This window comes from Cetorhinus maximus, chromosome 18 (genome assembly GCF_964194155.1).
Source record: "Cetorhinus maximus chromosome 18, sCetMax3.hap1.1, whole genome shotgun sequence".
Taxonomy (NCBI): Eukaryota; Metazoa; Chordata; class Chondrichthyes; order Lamniformes; family Cetorhinidae; genus Cetorhinus; species Cetorhinus maximus.
Genome location: NC_135896.1, coordinates 76,992,354 through 77,007,085, shown reverse-complemented (window position 1 = coordinate 77,007,085; position 14,732 = coordinate 76,992,354). Strand labels below are relative to the sequence as shown.

The window sequence follows — 14,732 nt, the reverse complement described above, 5'->3', positions numbered from 1 at the left end:
GCGACCCTGTCAACCAAACCTCTCACCGGAACCAGCTCCCGTTTGTCACTGAGGACTCTGATTGGACAAGGGGAACATCAATCATCTCATTCTCCCAATCATCGACTTGATTCTGACTCAGTATTCCTCCACAGCCTCATCGCTATTTGACCAGCGGGTTGGACCATGGTGGAGTGTGATTGGTGAATTCTACTGTGAAAATTCTGGACCTCCCTCCCTAACAGCACTGTGGGTGTACCTACACCCGCATGGACAGCCGAGGTTGCAGATGGGAGCTCACCATCACCTTCTCAAGGACAACTAAGGATAGGTAATAAATGCTGGCCTGGCCAGCGAAGCCCACATCTCGTGAATGAATAAAAGAAATAATCACGACTCCTTCATTTTGAGGCACTCAAGGAGCTGGTAACTGGCCTTGACCTCACAGATGGCGTCCATTCGGCCAGACATGGCTGTGCTGGCCCTCTGAAGGAGCAATTCATTTAGTGCCACTCCTCCACCTTCTCCCTGCACATTCTTTCTTTTCAGATAATAATCCAGTTCCTTTTTGAATGCCTCAATTGAACCTGCCTCAACCGCACTTTCAGGGGTCACGGGGAGGCGAGAGAGAGAGAGGTTGCAGGGGCAAGGGAGAGGGGGGGGAAGAGAGAGAGAGACTGCTAGGGCCACAGGAGAAGGAAAGACTGCTGGGGTTGGGGATGTGGAAAGAGGCTGGCTAGTGTGAGAGAGTGTATGAGAGAGGGAGTAAATGAGTGCGAGAGAGTGAGTCTTTGTGAGAGAGTGTGTGTGTGTGTGTGTGTGTGAGAGAAAGAATGAGTATGTTTGTGAGAGAATGAATGTGTGTGTGCGCGCGCATGAGAGAGAATGAGTGTTTTTGTGAGCGAGTGAGAATGAGTGAGTGTGAGGGAAAATGTGTGTGAGAGAGAATGAGTGACGGTGAGAGAGAGAATGAGCATGTGGGTGAGAGAGAGGGGGAGCGAGTGTGGGTGAGAGCGAGCAAGCATGCGGGGGTGCGAGCGAGTGTGGGTGTGATAGTGAGCGAGCATGTAGGTGTGAGAGAGCGAGCGAGTGTGAGGGTGTGAGAGCGAGCAAGTGTGGGTGTGAGAGAGCGAGCGAGCATGTAGGTGTGAGAGCGAGCGAGCATGCAGGTGTGAGAGCGCAAGCGAGCATGCGAGTGTGAGAGAGCGAGTGAGCATGTGGGTGTGAGAGAGCGCGAGCATGCAGGTGAGTGAGTGAGCATGTGGGTGTGAGAGAGCGCGAGTGAGCATGTGGGTGAGAGAACGAGAGAGAGCGAGCGAGCATGCAGGTGTGAGAGAGCAAGCGAGCATGCATGCGGGTGTGAGAGAGCAAGCGAGCATGCATGCGGGTGTGAGAGTGAGTGAGCATGTAGGTGTGAGAGCGAGTGAGTGAGCGTGAGGGTGTGAGAGAGAGCAAGTGAGCGTGTGGGTGAGTTGAGAGTGAGCGATCAAGTGAGAGTGTGTGTGTGTGTGTGTGTGTCTGGCTAACTCCCAGTCTCAGAATTCTCACTCACCCTCAGCCCCACACACCAACAGATATTCACACCCACTCACACAGTGGGTAAGTGAGTGAGCACCCTAAGACTGGGAATGAGCCAGACATACACACACACACCCTCTCAAACTCTAATGGTCATCTTTATTAGTTACTTTTGTTAAATTATCAACTTATTGCTTTGACATTGCTTTATTTTTGCTCATCACGTTGCTTCTTTTCTTCAAACTCAGCTTTTCTTTCAAATTCATTTATTTCCAAAACTTGCTCATTGGCACCTTGAGTGAGGAAGAAAATGGAAATGTGGCCCCCCCATGCAAAAAGTTGACAAGCTGTTTGTAAATTGTTCTCTTAACCTGTCCTGCCACCTTCAATGACTTATGCACATATACACCCAGGTCTCTGCTCCTGCACCCCCTTTACAATTGTACTCATTATTTTGTATTGTGTCTCTACATTCTTGCTACCAATGAACAAATTAGTCCACACTTCTCTGCATTAAATCTGCCACTTGAAGAACAATTCCACCAACCTGTCTATGTCCTTTTGAAGTTCTACACTATCCTCACAGTTCACAATATTTCCAAGCTTTCATCCATAAAATTTGAAATTGTGCCCTGTACACCAAAATATAGGTCATTTATATATATCAGGAAGAATGCTGCTGAGCCTTTGAGACTGGGGTTGGGAATTGTGAGCTGGCAAAACTCAGAGGGGGAAGGTGTTCTGATGCTGATTCTGAGATTGCCGTGTGCCAGATCTATCCCTGTGTTACGAGCTCAATGAGTACAGTGCTTATTGTACTCTAACTTTATTAGGAATAAATGTAACATGGCTTCTTCCAGTCAGTGCATCAGGACAGAGGTCACCTGACTATGGCAATCCAGGGAAGACTTTAGTACATGATTGCATTTCAATCCAAACATCCCCCTTTTCATAAAGAACAAAAGTCAAATTTGCATGTGCTATCATGGGTAACTGTGAGTTGCCCAAGTTACCCACTTTACAACAACTCCCCTCGTGCATTACCACTTTTTTGTTATTCGAGTCAGTCTCTGCAGGTTTCTTAATGGTATGTGTGCGTGTTGTCATTGGCTGTTCGTCTGATGACGTTCCCTCTCCAGGCAGTGTCATTCCCATGGCACTTGTTGTTGCTGTGGCAACTGTTGTTGGGGACCAGTGGACCTCCGGGACTGATAGTATTCTGTACTCTGTGTAGCTGGTGAGATCCCATCTTCCTGATCGCCTGCCTACAGTGAAGGAACAGCTTCTCTAGTTGTTCATTACGCCTGAGGTCACGCCAGTATACTTGGTTGTTCACATCCATCGTGTACGATCGAGGTGACAATTGCTCTATGCATGTCCCAAGTTGCCACGTGGGCTGACTCCTGTTAAGAGCATTTGAGGCTTGTACCCTGACTGGTTCTCCAGTGCTCAGCTCTGGCAATAGTTTGGCAGTTTTGTCAAACTGAAATTGGGCTTTCTGCCATTTCACCTTGATTTTTTCATTCACGCCTGTTACTGCATCTGGCTCCAGTAACTTTTTTGCTCTTGGAAGAGGACTTTGGGTGTGGCGTGACATTAATCTTTGGACTGGACTACTTTCCATGCCCTCAGTTGATATGTTTCTCCACTTGAAGATTGCCTTGTATACATCTGTGCTAGATTTGCTCGATTTGTCGATTTTTCACTGCTGCCTCAGCCTTTCCATTTGACTGGGGATAGTGTGGAGATGATGCACAGTGTTCTGACACCACCCCTGACTCTAAGGAAGATTGGAAAATTATGGCCAGCACCTCCGCAATTTCCACTCTCACTTCCCCAGCATCCTTGGATGCATTTCATCTAGTCCAGGAGCCTTAACAACCAGAAGTACAGACAGCCTATCACATACCACCCTCTTATCAATTTTAAAGTCTTCAAGTGTCTGAATTACCTACTCTTTCACCATGATCTACACAGCCTTTGCTTCATTCTATTCACTGTTTGCTTTTTCAAATTCCAATCTGAACCTTCTATATTCAGCCTGGCTCTTCATTGTATTATCCACCTGACATCTGTCATAGGCACAGTTTTTCTTCTTCATCTTAATTTCTAGCTCTCTTATTGTCCAGAAAGCACTGGATTTTTTTGCCCTACCTTGGATTGACCAGAATTGGACACAATACTCCAGTTGAGGCTGAACCAGTGATTTATAAAGGTTTACCATAACTTTCTTGCTTTTGTAATCAATGTTTCTATTTATAAAGCCCAGGATTCAATATGCCTTATTAATAATTTTCTCAAACGGCCCTGCCACCTTCAACAATTTGTACACATACACCTGCATGTCCCTGTGCTCTTGCACTCCTTTTAGAATTGTATCCATTATTTTATATTGCCTCTCCTCGTTCTTCCTACTATATCACTTCACACTTCCCTGCGTTAAATTTCATCTGTCACATGCTGCCCAGCCCGCCAGCCTGTCACTGTCCTTTTGAAGTCTATCTATATCCTCCACACAGTTCACAGTTCTTCTAAGTACTTTGTCATCTGCAAATTCTGAAAACTTGTTCTGCACACTCAAGTCTAGGTTAGTAATATAGATCAGGAAAAACAGTGGTCCTAGTATCGACCCCCGAGGAACCCCAGGATAGAGGAAGTTTTAGTCTGCATCTAACTCATGTTATATCTGCCCTAGGATTGTTTGAAAGGACAGTTTAGAGGCAGCTTTACTGTGCATGTAACCTTCTGTTGTACTTGCCCTGGGATTGTTGATGGGAGAGTGTAGAGCGAGCTTTTCACTATATCGAACCTGTGGTGTGTCTGCCCTGGGAGCATTTGATGGGATAGAGTAATGGGAGCATTATTGTTAATTTTACCTTCACTCCCATGAGTAATTGAAAACAGGTATATTACAGTTTGAGTCACTAACAAAGCTGGACACTGAGCTTGCTTATAAAGGCAGATTCTAGCTGGCAAGACAGGATTCCGACGTAGGAATCAATTGGCGGTCCATTCACTGTATAATATGGCAACTTTGGTAAAGCAAAGGCATTGGTAAACTATTCTGAAAATGTTTGTTTCTCTTTGTGTTTATATCAAAAGACGCTTGATATTTGAAGAAAATTTAAGCTGAAGTGTATTAGTTGGCAGTGGCCAGACACAAAGGAAAGCTGGAGGCAGAAGGCGATCAGCACACAGATACAGCTCTTGAAGGCACTGTACAAGCGGGTTAAAATGGCCCAAAACCTGGAAGGCTGTATGAATAGCTCAGAGATGCTAAAGAGTTGGCTGTTTTACCAGATGTCAATACAGCAAAATTGTGACCTGATGGAAAGAGAGTACGTAGAAGTGTGCCTTGCTGACGATAATCATACCTGTGAAACTCAATGAAAGCTGTTGTCAGATAGGACTTCTGTGAAAGAATAGCACATTGTGAAATTGTACAGCTACGTAGTGTCACATTTGTGCGAGAAGCAATGTGGGTGCTTGTGGTTGCATAAGAAACATTTTTGTTGTATTGGCCATTTAAAGTGAAATTTATCTTTTTATTTGAAGTAACATTGGTCTGTTAAATGTTTAATTTGTGCTGTTTCTGATTCATGTTATGGTAAAAGCTACAAAAAGTGGAAGCTTGGTAATTTCTTTGTTTGGGGACACTCAGTAAATTTGGTTATTTTGGTTTATGGTTTCCACATGGTGATTGTAATACACTTCCTGGCTTTAGCATATCCTCTCCCTACAATCCTGTTCAGCTCTGGCTTGTTCAAATGCTGTGTTCCCCAACTGGGGCCTCTTCATCCCAGGACAAAATGATGAGTCTTCAGTTGCCTTGGTCCTGCCTAGATCTATCAACATACAAATTAGGAGTAGACCACCAAGCACCACCACCCGCCCCAAACCCCCAGCCTGCTCTGCCATTTGATAAGATCATGGCTGATCAACTCTAAACTGTTTTTAAAACACTCTTTAGCTAAGCTTTCTCTTCTAACCTCTCCGTCTGTGGCTCAGCATTCATTTACAACACATTTTCTCAATTAAAAGCTTCTTTGCAGTCAAGGCTGCTTAAGTAAAAAAAAAAATTTAATATTAGTAAATGACCATAGTATCTTAGTCTGGAGAACAGAATTCTCCAAAGTATTACCATTGAACAGTGACGGGCTCAGAATCTTTGAGGCCAACTGCAGAAGCCCAGCACAGCTATCAGCCAACTCAGTGCAGGTCTGTATTATTCAAATATCACAGAAATGGATTCCTCAGAGGAGAGAAAGATCCAAATGATATTCAAGACTACTTTTCATTCATCTCAAAATAAAGGAAAAGAGGCATTCAAATGAAGGATCAAGGATGATTAAATGTTTTATTTATGAAATGTACAGATACTCTTTTCATAGGGAAAGTGAAGGCTCAATTCAGGAAAGGACATTATAATTCTGTGCAGTATCAGTGAGCCAGTCACAGGCATTCAACAGTTTGCATTGTATTCAGCTCAATCAGACATGCCTTGAAGGCCATTCTCACTCAGTCTTTGTAAGGGAGAACTTTGGTGATTATCAGTTTTCCCCCATGTATCGTGGGTAAGGGAAGAGGGGGGTGAGGTAGGGTGAAGCCATGGTGCAAATGAGCCAACTTGGGGAGTCTCTCGGTCCTCAGCACTTTACGGAAAGACTTCAATCTCCCGTACCACTCCCTCAGGTGGTCTACAGAAGAACAGATACCCAAAGGTACCCAATAAAAGGCGCGTAACCAAAAGCCTGGGACTTGAATGGGATCCGAGCCTCTGACAATCGTTTTGACAGTTTATGAAGGAAACATCCAGCCCCCAAAAATCAACCAGAACAACACACAGAAACAGGGCTGCCCTTTGACAGCACCGTTGTTGTCAGGCTACCTACAGCCCTGAGAGATCAAAGTTAGATGAAGATGTGCTTAACCCCAGGAACGTGCATGGTGCTCCCTGTCACAAATGGGCTTTTGAATTAGCTGAGCACTGAACAAGACAGCAAAATAACCTGTTATTCCTCTCTCTGCAAAACTCAATGTGCTGATTCAAGCTCTAGAATACTGGGAGTGCACCAGCCCTTCCTTCCTTCCACTAGCACTTAAATCACAACAAAATAAATACTGTTGGAATGTTACTGCAACACTGAACTTCACCATTAAGGATTACCACAATTAGGTAGATTCAACAGCAAAAGCTAGTTATAAATACTGCAGGATGACATATGATGTTACAAATACAGTAAATCTATTCTAGATGTCTGTCCATATAGAAGAAAGGGCACTGAGGACGTTTTCCAGCCACATCACATGTGGCGAGACTGCAGTTTTTAAAATGTCTAGGGCTCCCTTGCTGTCTGTACTCAGATTGCATTTAAGTGGAACTCCCAATGGCATCACAGCATCACCAAAAATGTCTTGCCACATTTAGGAACTGATATCATCAAAGTGAAGAGGGGCACTGTCAACTTCAGTTTTTGCTGGTACATCAGCCAATTAACTAAAAGAGGGAGGGTGACACACAGAATCCTCTCTTCATAGGCAGCGGAAGTAATAACACCATCAATATAAAGGCTTCCCACCAGGAGTGACAGTTAGGAAGCAAAGGCAGGGAAATTCACCAGCAACTGGTGATATTAACATTGCAGTTCTCCTCCCCCCACACCCCCAAGAGGCCTGCAGGCATGAGCTCCACCCTGTCCCTCACCACCACCAAGGGACCTGCAGGCGGAGGCCTTTACGTCTAAACAAATCACAAGTAGCGCACAAGAAAGTCTGGTCCCATGCAGAAACCATGGGGAAAGTAGTGTCTTACCTTCCTTGTGGGGTTTAGAAGAGATTGGGCCTAAAACATAACAAACAGAACAGACAAGGTAGAATAACTGGCACTAAAGGACCTGTAATAACAAATATCATGAAAACCACAATTCATACAACATTGGATCAATAAATACCCCTTAATCAATAACCCGATCAGAAAAACCTGCAAATTCAATTTAAAAAGCACCTGATTGTCATCCCTTCAGTCTTGCACAGTTTGATTGGGGAGCAGTCCATTTCAAGGATCACCAGAACAGTGCAATCCATGACAATCATGGACCCTTCAGGCAGGACCGGTTTCCTTTATTAATCATCCCCTGAACTTGCAGCACTGCCCCACCAGCAAGGCTGATTAGTTTGTTCTGTCCAATGGGCTGCTGCTCAGTGGTACCTGGGATAATCAGGTGAAACGTACAACACTCCTTACTGGTGGGACCCAGAACTAACCATACAGAGTAATAATTCTGCGGCTGCTGAAGAATAGGGAACCTATGGAATGACTGGCACTCTCCCGTGCAATTGATAAAGTTTTCTACGTAGTCAGCTAATATGTTGATGTAGTGGGAGGCAGACAGAGTCACTGTGTGGGGATCTCGCCTGCTCATTCATTGTAAAGAAAGTGGATTTCAGTGAAGGAAACGGATGCTCATCTTTTGCTCAACATCAACCTTCTCCAACACCTGATGGGGATGAAGAAAGAGAAAAAAGTAAATTGAACAGGTAGAAGCAGAGAAAAAAAAACAAACTCAACAGATAATGAGCATAGAGAGAAACAAACTAGTCAGGTATAGAGCAGATAGAGAGAAATAACTAACTACAGGTGAGCAGAGAGAGAGCGCATTAAGAAGCAAACTAGCAGTTAGATAGTACAGATAGAAATAGCTAACTGGCAGGTAGACAGCAGAGAGAGAGAGAAATAAACTGATCAGCCAGAGAGCTCAAAGAGGGACAAACAAACTGAGCAGAAGAAGAGTAAACGGTAATACAGAAAACAGAGCAACACCACAAATTGAAATTGACGAGTACAGGCCAGTCACTAACACTGGGTACAGGTCAGTTACTGAAACACTGTGGTACAGTACTAGCAGGTACAGGACTGTCACGGTACAATACTGGGATAGAGTACTGGTGGGGTACATGTCTGTCAATTGTAAACACTGGGGTGCATAGATTAAAAGTTTATGAATTGCGAATAAACCAGTTCACCATTTTTAAACTGTCTCTCCCAATGCATACAAAAGTGAATTGGGGAGGTAGTATGCATGGTTCAAAATGTCCCATGACTGCACAAGGACATTTGCAATATTATTTGGAGATCTGGATGAGGAATCCAAAGTTTTACCACAAACTCCCGACAAATGCCCTTGTGCTTTTAATGTGTTGAATGTCTTTGGGGTTAATCGCCCTCTAATAATTCGACAAAGCCAGCTGCAGTAGAATGGATACGTCAGTGGTTTTTAAACTGGCCCAAAAATCCTCATAACTTAACAACGCTTATTGGATAGGCTGGGATTGTTTTCCTTGGAACAGAGGAAGCTGAGGGGCGATTTGATTGAGGTGCACAAGGTTGAGAGCAGCCTAGAGTGGATGGGAAGAAACTATTTCCCTTAGAGGTCAGTGACTAGGGGGCATAAGATTTAAAATGATTGATAGAAGAATTGGAGGGGAGATGAGGCCGGGGGGGCGGTCTGGAGCTCACTGTCTGAAAGGGTAGTATGGGCAAAAGCCTTCAACTCATTTTAAAGATGCATGGATATGCACCTGAAGCACCTTAAGTCCCTCCATGGCTACAGACCACCTGCTGGAACATGGGATTAGGCTGGGTGGCTCGTTTTTCAGTTAGCACAGACACAATGAGCAGAGTGGCCTCCTTCTGTACCATAAACTTTTCTACATTTTCTAAATATCTGAAAAGGAGGAATATGCATGGATGCGGGGAGAAGGTGGGGGAGTGGCAGTGAATTTTGACTTAGGAGCACCAGCACGGATAAAATTCGCCAAACAGCCGCCTTCTGTGCTGTAACGATTCTATGATTCAACTTACCTCCTGCTTGCCCCTTCTCACCTCCAGCTCGCTGCCCCTCTCGACTCACTGCTTCCCTGCCTGAACCTCCCGCTCACCACCTCCCGAACCTCACTGGGAACGAGAGGAGCTGCAAGTGGGAAGGAAGCAGTGAGCAGAAGGGTCGGTGAGCTGGTTGCAGGAAAGATAAGTGCTAACATAGCTTTGGGCTCTAGGAACTGAATAAACTGTAACACTAGGGTACAGTACTGGTGGGTACACATCTGCCACTGTACAACATGGGTACAGTACTGGTGGGTACAGGCCTGCCACTGTACAACACTGGGGTACAGTACTGCTGGGTATGCCACTGTTCCATTCCCTAGATAGAAGCAGACAATGTACCAGTCTTGAATGTGCTGCTGCCCATCAATCTGCCCTCATACCTTCTGGAACTCCATGAAGGAGATAGAAAGGTCACCATCCTGGTCTGCCTCTTGAATGGTCCGGTCTGCGATGCTCCCCAACTGTTCATCGGAAATGTTGACCCCCACCATCATGCGAAGGACCTGAGTTGGCAAAAGGGAATAAACTACTGCTACTTAACCGATCTGTCATACTGGAACCTGCACTGACAGCCTTCCCTTAAAATGCTAGCACCTCCACATATCAGAATCAATCTCTCGAAGTGTTCCCAGGCCCCTCCTCACTGGGATTCCCTGTCCTTCCTACAATGTTTCTCTTTCTTCTTGGGATCACTGACAAGGCTAGCATTTATTGTTCATCCTTAATTGCCTTGAGAAGGTGGTGGTGAGCCACCTTCTTGAACTGCTGAAGAACATGTAGTGCAGGTATACCGATTGCACTGTTACAGAGGGTTTTCAGAATTTTGACACTGACAGTAAAAGAGTGGCAATATAATTCCAAGTCAGGATGGTGTGTGACTTGGAAGGGATGACAACAACCATGGGGTGGATCTCATCTTTCCCACCACCCTCCCCACCCCTGCTACCCTCCCCACCCCCGCCAAGATAAATAAAAGGAGGCTCTGGTGAGTAAATGCTTCCTTTCAGCAATGTCTTTATTTTACAAAAATGTAGATATGTAAAAATAAAGCTTGGTGGAGTATAGATGGAATCCAAGCTAATGCAGCAGGACTGCCCATCACTGTAAGAATGTACAATAATCTTTTGCATGTCGACGTCAGCCATGGCTTAGTGGTGCATCTCTCACTTCTGAGTCACAAGTGGTTGATTGAACCGTACTCCAGCCACCTGAGCACACTATCCAGTGTGACACTCTAGTGCAGTACTGAGGGAGTACTGCGCTGTAAGAGATGCCTTATTTCAGATGAGCCTTGAAACTGAGGCCCCTGTTTGCCCTCCGAGGTGGATGGAAGATCCACTCTTTGACAATTCTATTCTACAACACTATTCGAAGTGGAGCAGGACCGTTTTCCCCAGTGTCCTACCTAATATTCATCCCTCAAACAAAATCACCAAAACCGATTATTCGTCGTCACTATATTGCTGTTTGTGGAAAGTACAATTTGGCTGCCGCCTTTCCTGCACTACTATATTTGATTAGTTGTGAAGAGCTTTGGATCATCCCAAGGTTGTGAGATGTGCGGTGGCACGTGCCCGCTATGGCTGGGATCGCACCGGCACATACTGACCGTCCCGTCTCCAGTAGTGTCCATGTCCAAATTCCCAAAAAGTGGCTGCAATGCAAATTCACAAAAACACCTTGTGAACTGAAAATCGCTGTGAATCTATGTTGGAGAAAACCCTAATGGAAAACGTTACATTAGTATCTACAGCGGGAGATCTATCACTTCCTTGCCACCCACTCTTGGTTAGTGCAATATAAACACAGCTCCAGCAGAAGGCACTCATTACCTGCAGGAGCTCTTCTCGTGAAATCTTGTCATCCTTGTCAAGATCATATAGCCTGAAAGCAACTGAAAAGGAAGAGAAAGGATCATGCTATTGCACAATGTTTGATCCATGTAAAAACAAGCCATTTAGATTGCCAAGGAAAAAAGGATTGTGAGCAGCGGAATGGAGCGTTGTATGTGGCACTGACAACTGGTGGGAACAACCACATGTATTTGGTCATATTTCTCTCCTCTTTCTTATTGTCTCATTCCTCCTCCACCATCCATCCAATCTCACTCCCATCACCAGCTTTGCAGGTTCTCTGTCCTTTAAATCACCTTCATTTCTCTTTGCCTTCTATTATCTCTCCACCCTCACATGGTATAAACTTTACCATTGCTTCAGTCTCCTCAGACAGACCTTTGTTATATTGTTAGCCTCACAATAAAAGCCTCCTCATTCTCACATCAGCAGACCAAGCCGAAAGGTAGCATCCTGCCAGAGACAGAGAGCAGGCCTTATATAGGGCATACATTCACTGACCAGGGATTGAGAACACGCCTTACGAATATGCAGTCATGAGAGATTCGGGGCTCTTCCAGTCCTCTCACACTATGGTAAGATCCTGGACTAACATGGGTGCAACGATGTCAGTGAGGGGTTGAGGGGTGTGGAATTTGCGGGAGTCGGGGGGGGGGGTGACGCCGTCAGCGAGGGGTGCAGGTGGGGGCCCAGGACGTCAGCGAGGGGTGCAGGCGGGGGCCCAGGCCGTCAGCGAGGGGTGCATGGAGGGGGGAATGGGGTTAATGCTGTCAGGGAAGCATGCAGATGGAGTCATAACCCCGTCAGTGAGAGGTGTAAATGGGGATTATAAATCCAGTTAGTGAGGGGTGCAGATGGAAACAGTCTGACAGTACACACCCAAGTTCATAACTTTGAGTACCAGCTTTAAATGAGACAGCAACTAGTTGTACAGTGATTTGCTGCATTGGGAAGTACTCCAATATTCTGCCCTGTGCAGGAAGGGGGAAAAATGACATTCCATTGCTGGTTCCACTAGCAGTTCCAACAGCTCCCACTGATAATAACTGGCTGACTTATCTCATCCTTTATCTAGAGGCGCTCGGATTAACTACCTGCCCCCCACCCCCAACCACCTCTGCTACTACCCTGCTCCAAATTTGCTCAGCAGAAGGGTGACTGAGGCTGAGCCCATGCTTTGCACAGCTCAGAGTCACTGGGTAATAAACTTACAGACAGAATAATCAGAGAGTTCAGTATTCGTAGCCTAACCTGCAGATGCAGTAACCACCCTCTCCCTTTCCCCCATTAATGAAAATCAGGTAGCCAAGCTGGTTACTTACAGAGAAGTTTGTTGTTCCTGCTATTGAGTGGCTCAGGAACACGAGGGTCTTTGTGTTTGTCGCTCTCCTCAATGGGTCGGAAATGAGCAAGAGTCCGCATAAAACCCCGGAAGTTGACCTGGTCTTCACTGAGCATATTTAGAAAGAAAAATCCAAGGTTCAGCGGCAGGATGCCCAGCAGCAATAATCGTACAGAATGATCGTACAGCTTTCAGAGTACAGTGCAGGGCCAGCACTACACAGCCTCATCAGAAAAACAGGAATACAAGACAGCAACAGGACCCGGCAAGAATTGCATTGCACGAATTAGAGAGCCCATCATACATGTTATCTGCATGCAAATCCCTCACATGGTTTACAGATGAATCCCACATAGATACACATGCATCCCTCACATGGGTGTGTTTGGACCCTTTACAATGGTAAAGTTTGTGCTTGCATGGGAAGGTGCTGGGCAAATGGCAGAGGGTGCTTGGAGTGCTATGAAGAGAACATTCTCTTTAGAAGGCAGAAATGGGATTGTGGGGGAGACGGTGGGGTAGCGGTGGCCATGGAAGATGATGCGTTTGGTATCAGCCACTACTTCACCTCACTCAAACAGCATATCCTTCTATTCCTTTCTCCCTCATGTTCTTAGCTTCCCCTTAAATGCACCTATACAAATCACTTCAACTATTTCTTCTGGTAGCCAGCACCACATCCTAACTATTTTGGGTAAAGAAGTTTTTCCTGAATTCCCCATTGGGTTATATTGGTGGCTACCTTATTTATGATTCCTAATTCTGATCTCTCCAAGTGGAAGTGTCTTCTCTATGTCTACCCTCTCATCATCTTAAACTTATTTGATCACAAAGCTCTGAACAAGGGGCTACCCATTCCCCCAGCTAAGATGTTTTAATTGCCCTTGTGTTTTTAATCTGAATCAGAATCACAGAATCTCTCAGTGCAGAAGAGGCCCTTCGGCCCATCGAGTCTGCACCGACACGTGAGAAACACCTGACCTACCTACCTAATCCCATTTACCAGCACTTGGCCCATAACCTCGAATGTTATGACGTGCCAAGTGCTCATCCAGCTACTTTTTAAAGGAGGTGAGGCAACCCGCCTCCACCACCCTCAGGCAGCGCATTCCAGACCGTCACCACCCTCTGGGTAAAAAAGTTTTTCCTCACATCCTCCCTAAACCTCCTGCCCCTCACCTTGAACTTATGTCCTCTCGTGACTGACCCTTCAACTAAGGGGAACAGCTGCTCCCTAACCACCCTGTCCATGCCCCTCATAATCTTGTACACCTCGATCAGGTCGCCCCTCAGTCTTCTCTGCTCCAACAAAAACAACCCAAGTCTATCCAACCTCTCTTCATAACTTAGGTTTCATCCCAGGTATCATCCTGGTGAATCTTCTCTGCACACCCTCCAATGCAATCACATCCTTCCTATAATGTGGCGACCAGAACTGCACACAATACTCCAGCTGTGGCCTCACCAAGGTTCTATATAACTTCAATATGACCTCCCTACTTCTGTAATCTATGCCTCGATTGATAAAGGCAAGTGTCCCATATGCCTTTTTCACCACCCCACTAACATGCCCCTCCGCCTTCAGAGATCTATGGACACACACGCCAAGGTCCCTTTGTTCCTCAGAACTTCCTAGTGTCATGCCGTTCATTGAATACTTCCTTGTCAAATTACTCCTTCCAAAGTGTATCATCTCACACTTTTCAGGGTTAAATTCCATCCGCCACTTATCTGCCCATTTGACCATCCCGTCTATATCTTCCTGTAGCCCAAGACACTCAACCTCACTGTTAGCCACCCGGCCAATCTTTGTGTCATCTGCAAACTTACTAATCCTAACCCCCACGTAGTCATCTATGTCATTTATATCATTATTATTGAATGGAAAGAAAAATGTTTTTATATCCATAGAAAAGATTAAAATCAAACAGGGGTAACAGCAAATCAGTTCAGCTTCCAGCAAACTTTGTCAAAGTTTATGGAAATCATAGTAAATGAGAACTTGTATATTTCAGACAGAATAGTCTGCTGTTTGTTCAACACCATCATTATTTATACTTGTGGAATATTATATACCTGTTAGACAGGTTAAAAAGAAAATGTGACTTGGGTGTTTTGGGTGACTGGAAGGTTGTTTCCAGTGGGGTTTCACAGG

The 14,732-nt window shown here is 45.3% G+C and overlaps 1 protein-coding gene across 2 annotated transcripts in view; it reads right to left on the bottom strand.

The window, feature by feature from the left end:
* Positions 1 to 5,828: 5,828 nt before the first annotated feature.
* chp1 (calcineurin-like EF-hand protein 1) overlaps positions 5,829 to 14,732 on the bottom strand; it is a 31,323-nt gene continuing 22,419 nt past the window's right edge. For both annotated transcript variants that reach the window (XM_078562925.1, XM_078562926.1), the window contains exons 4-7: positions 12,558 to 12,685; positions 11,215 to 11,276; positions 9,763 to 9,885; positions 5,829 to 7,994 (exon numbers count right to left, since the gene is read on the bottom strand). In XM_078562925.1, the coding sequence (XP_078419051.1) occupies positions 7,941 to 7,994; positions 9,763 to 9,885; positions 11,215 to 11,276; positions 12,558 to 12,685 (367 nt within the window). In that variant the 3' untranslated portion in view covers positions 5,829 to 7,940. The remainder of the gene's footprint in view (positions 7,995 to 9,762; positions 9,886 to 11,214; positions 11,277 to 12,557; positions 12,686 to 14,732) is intronic.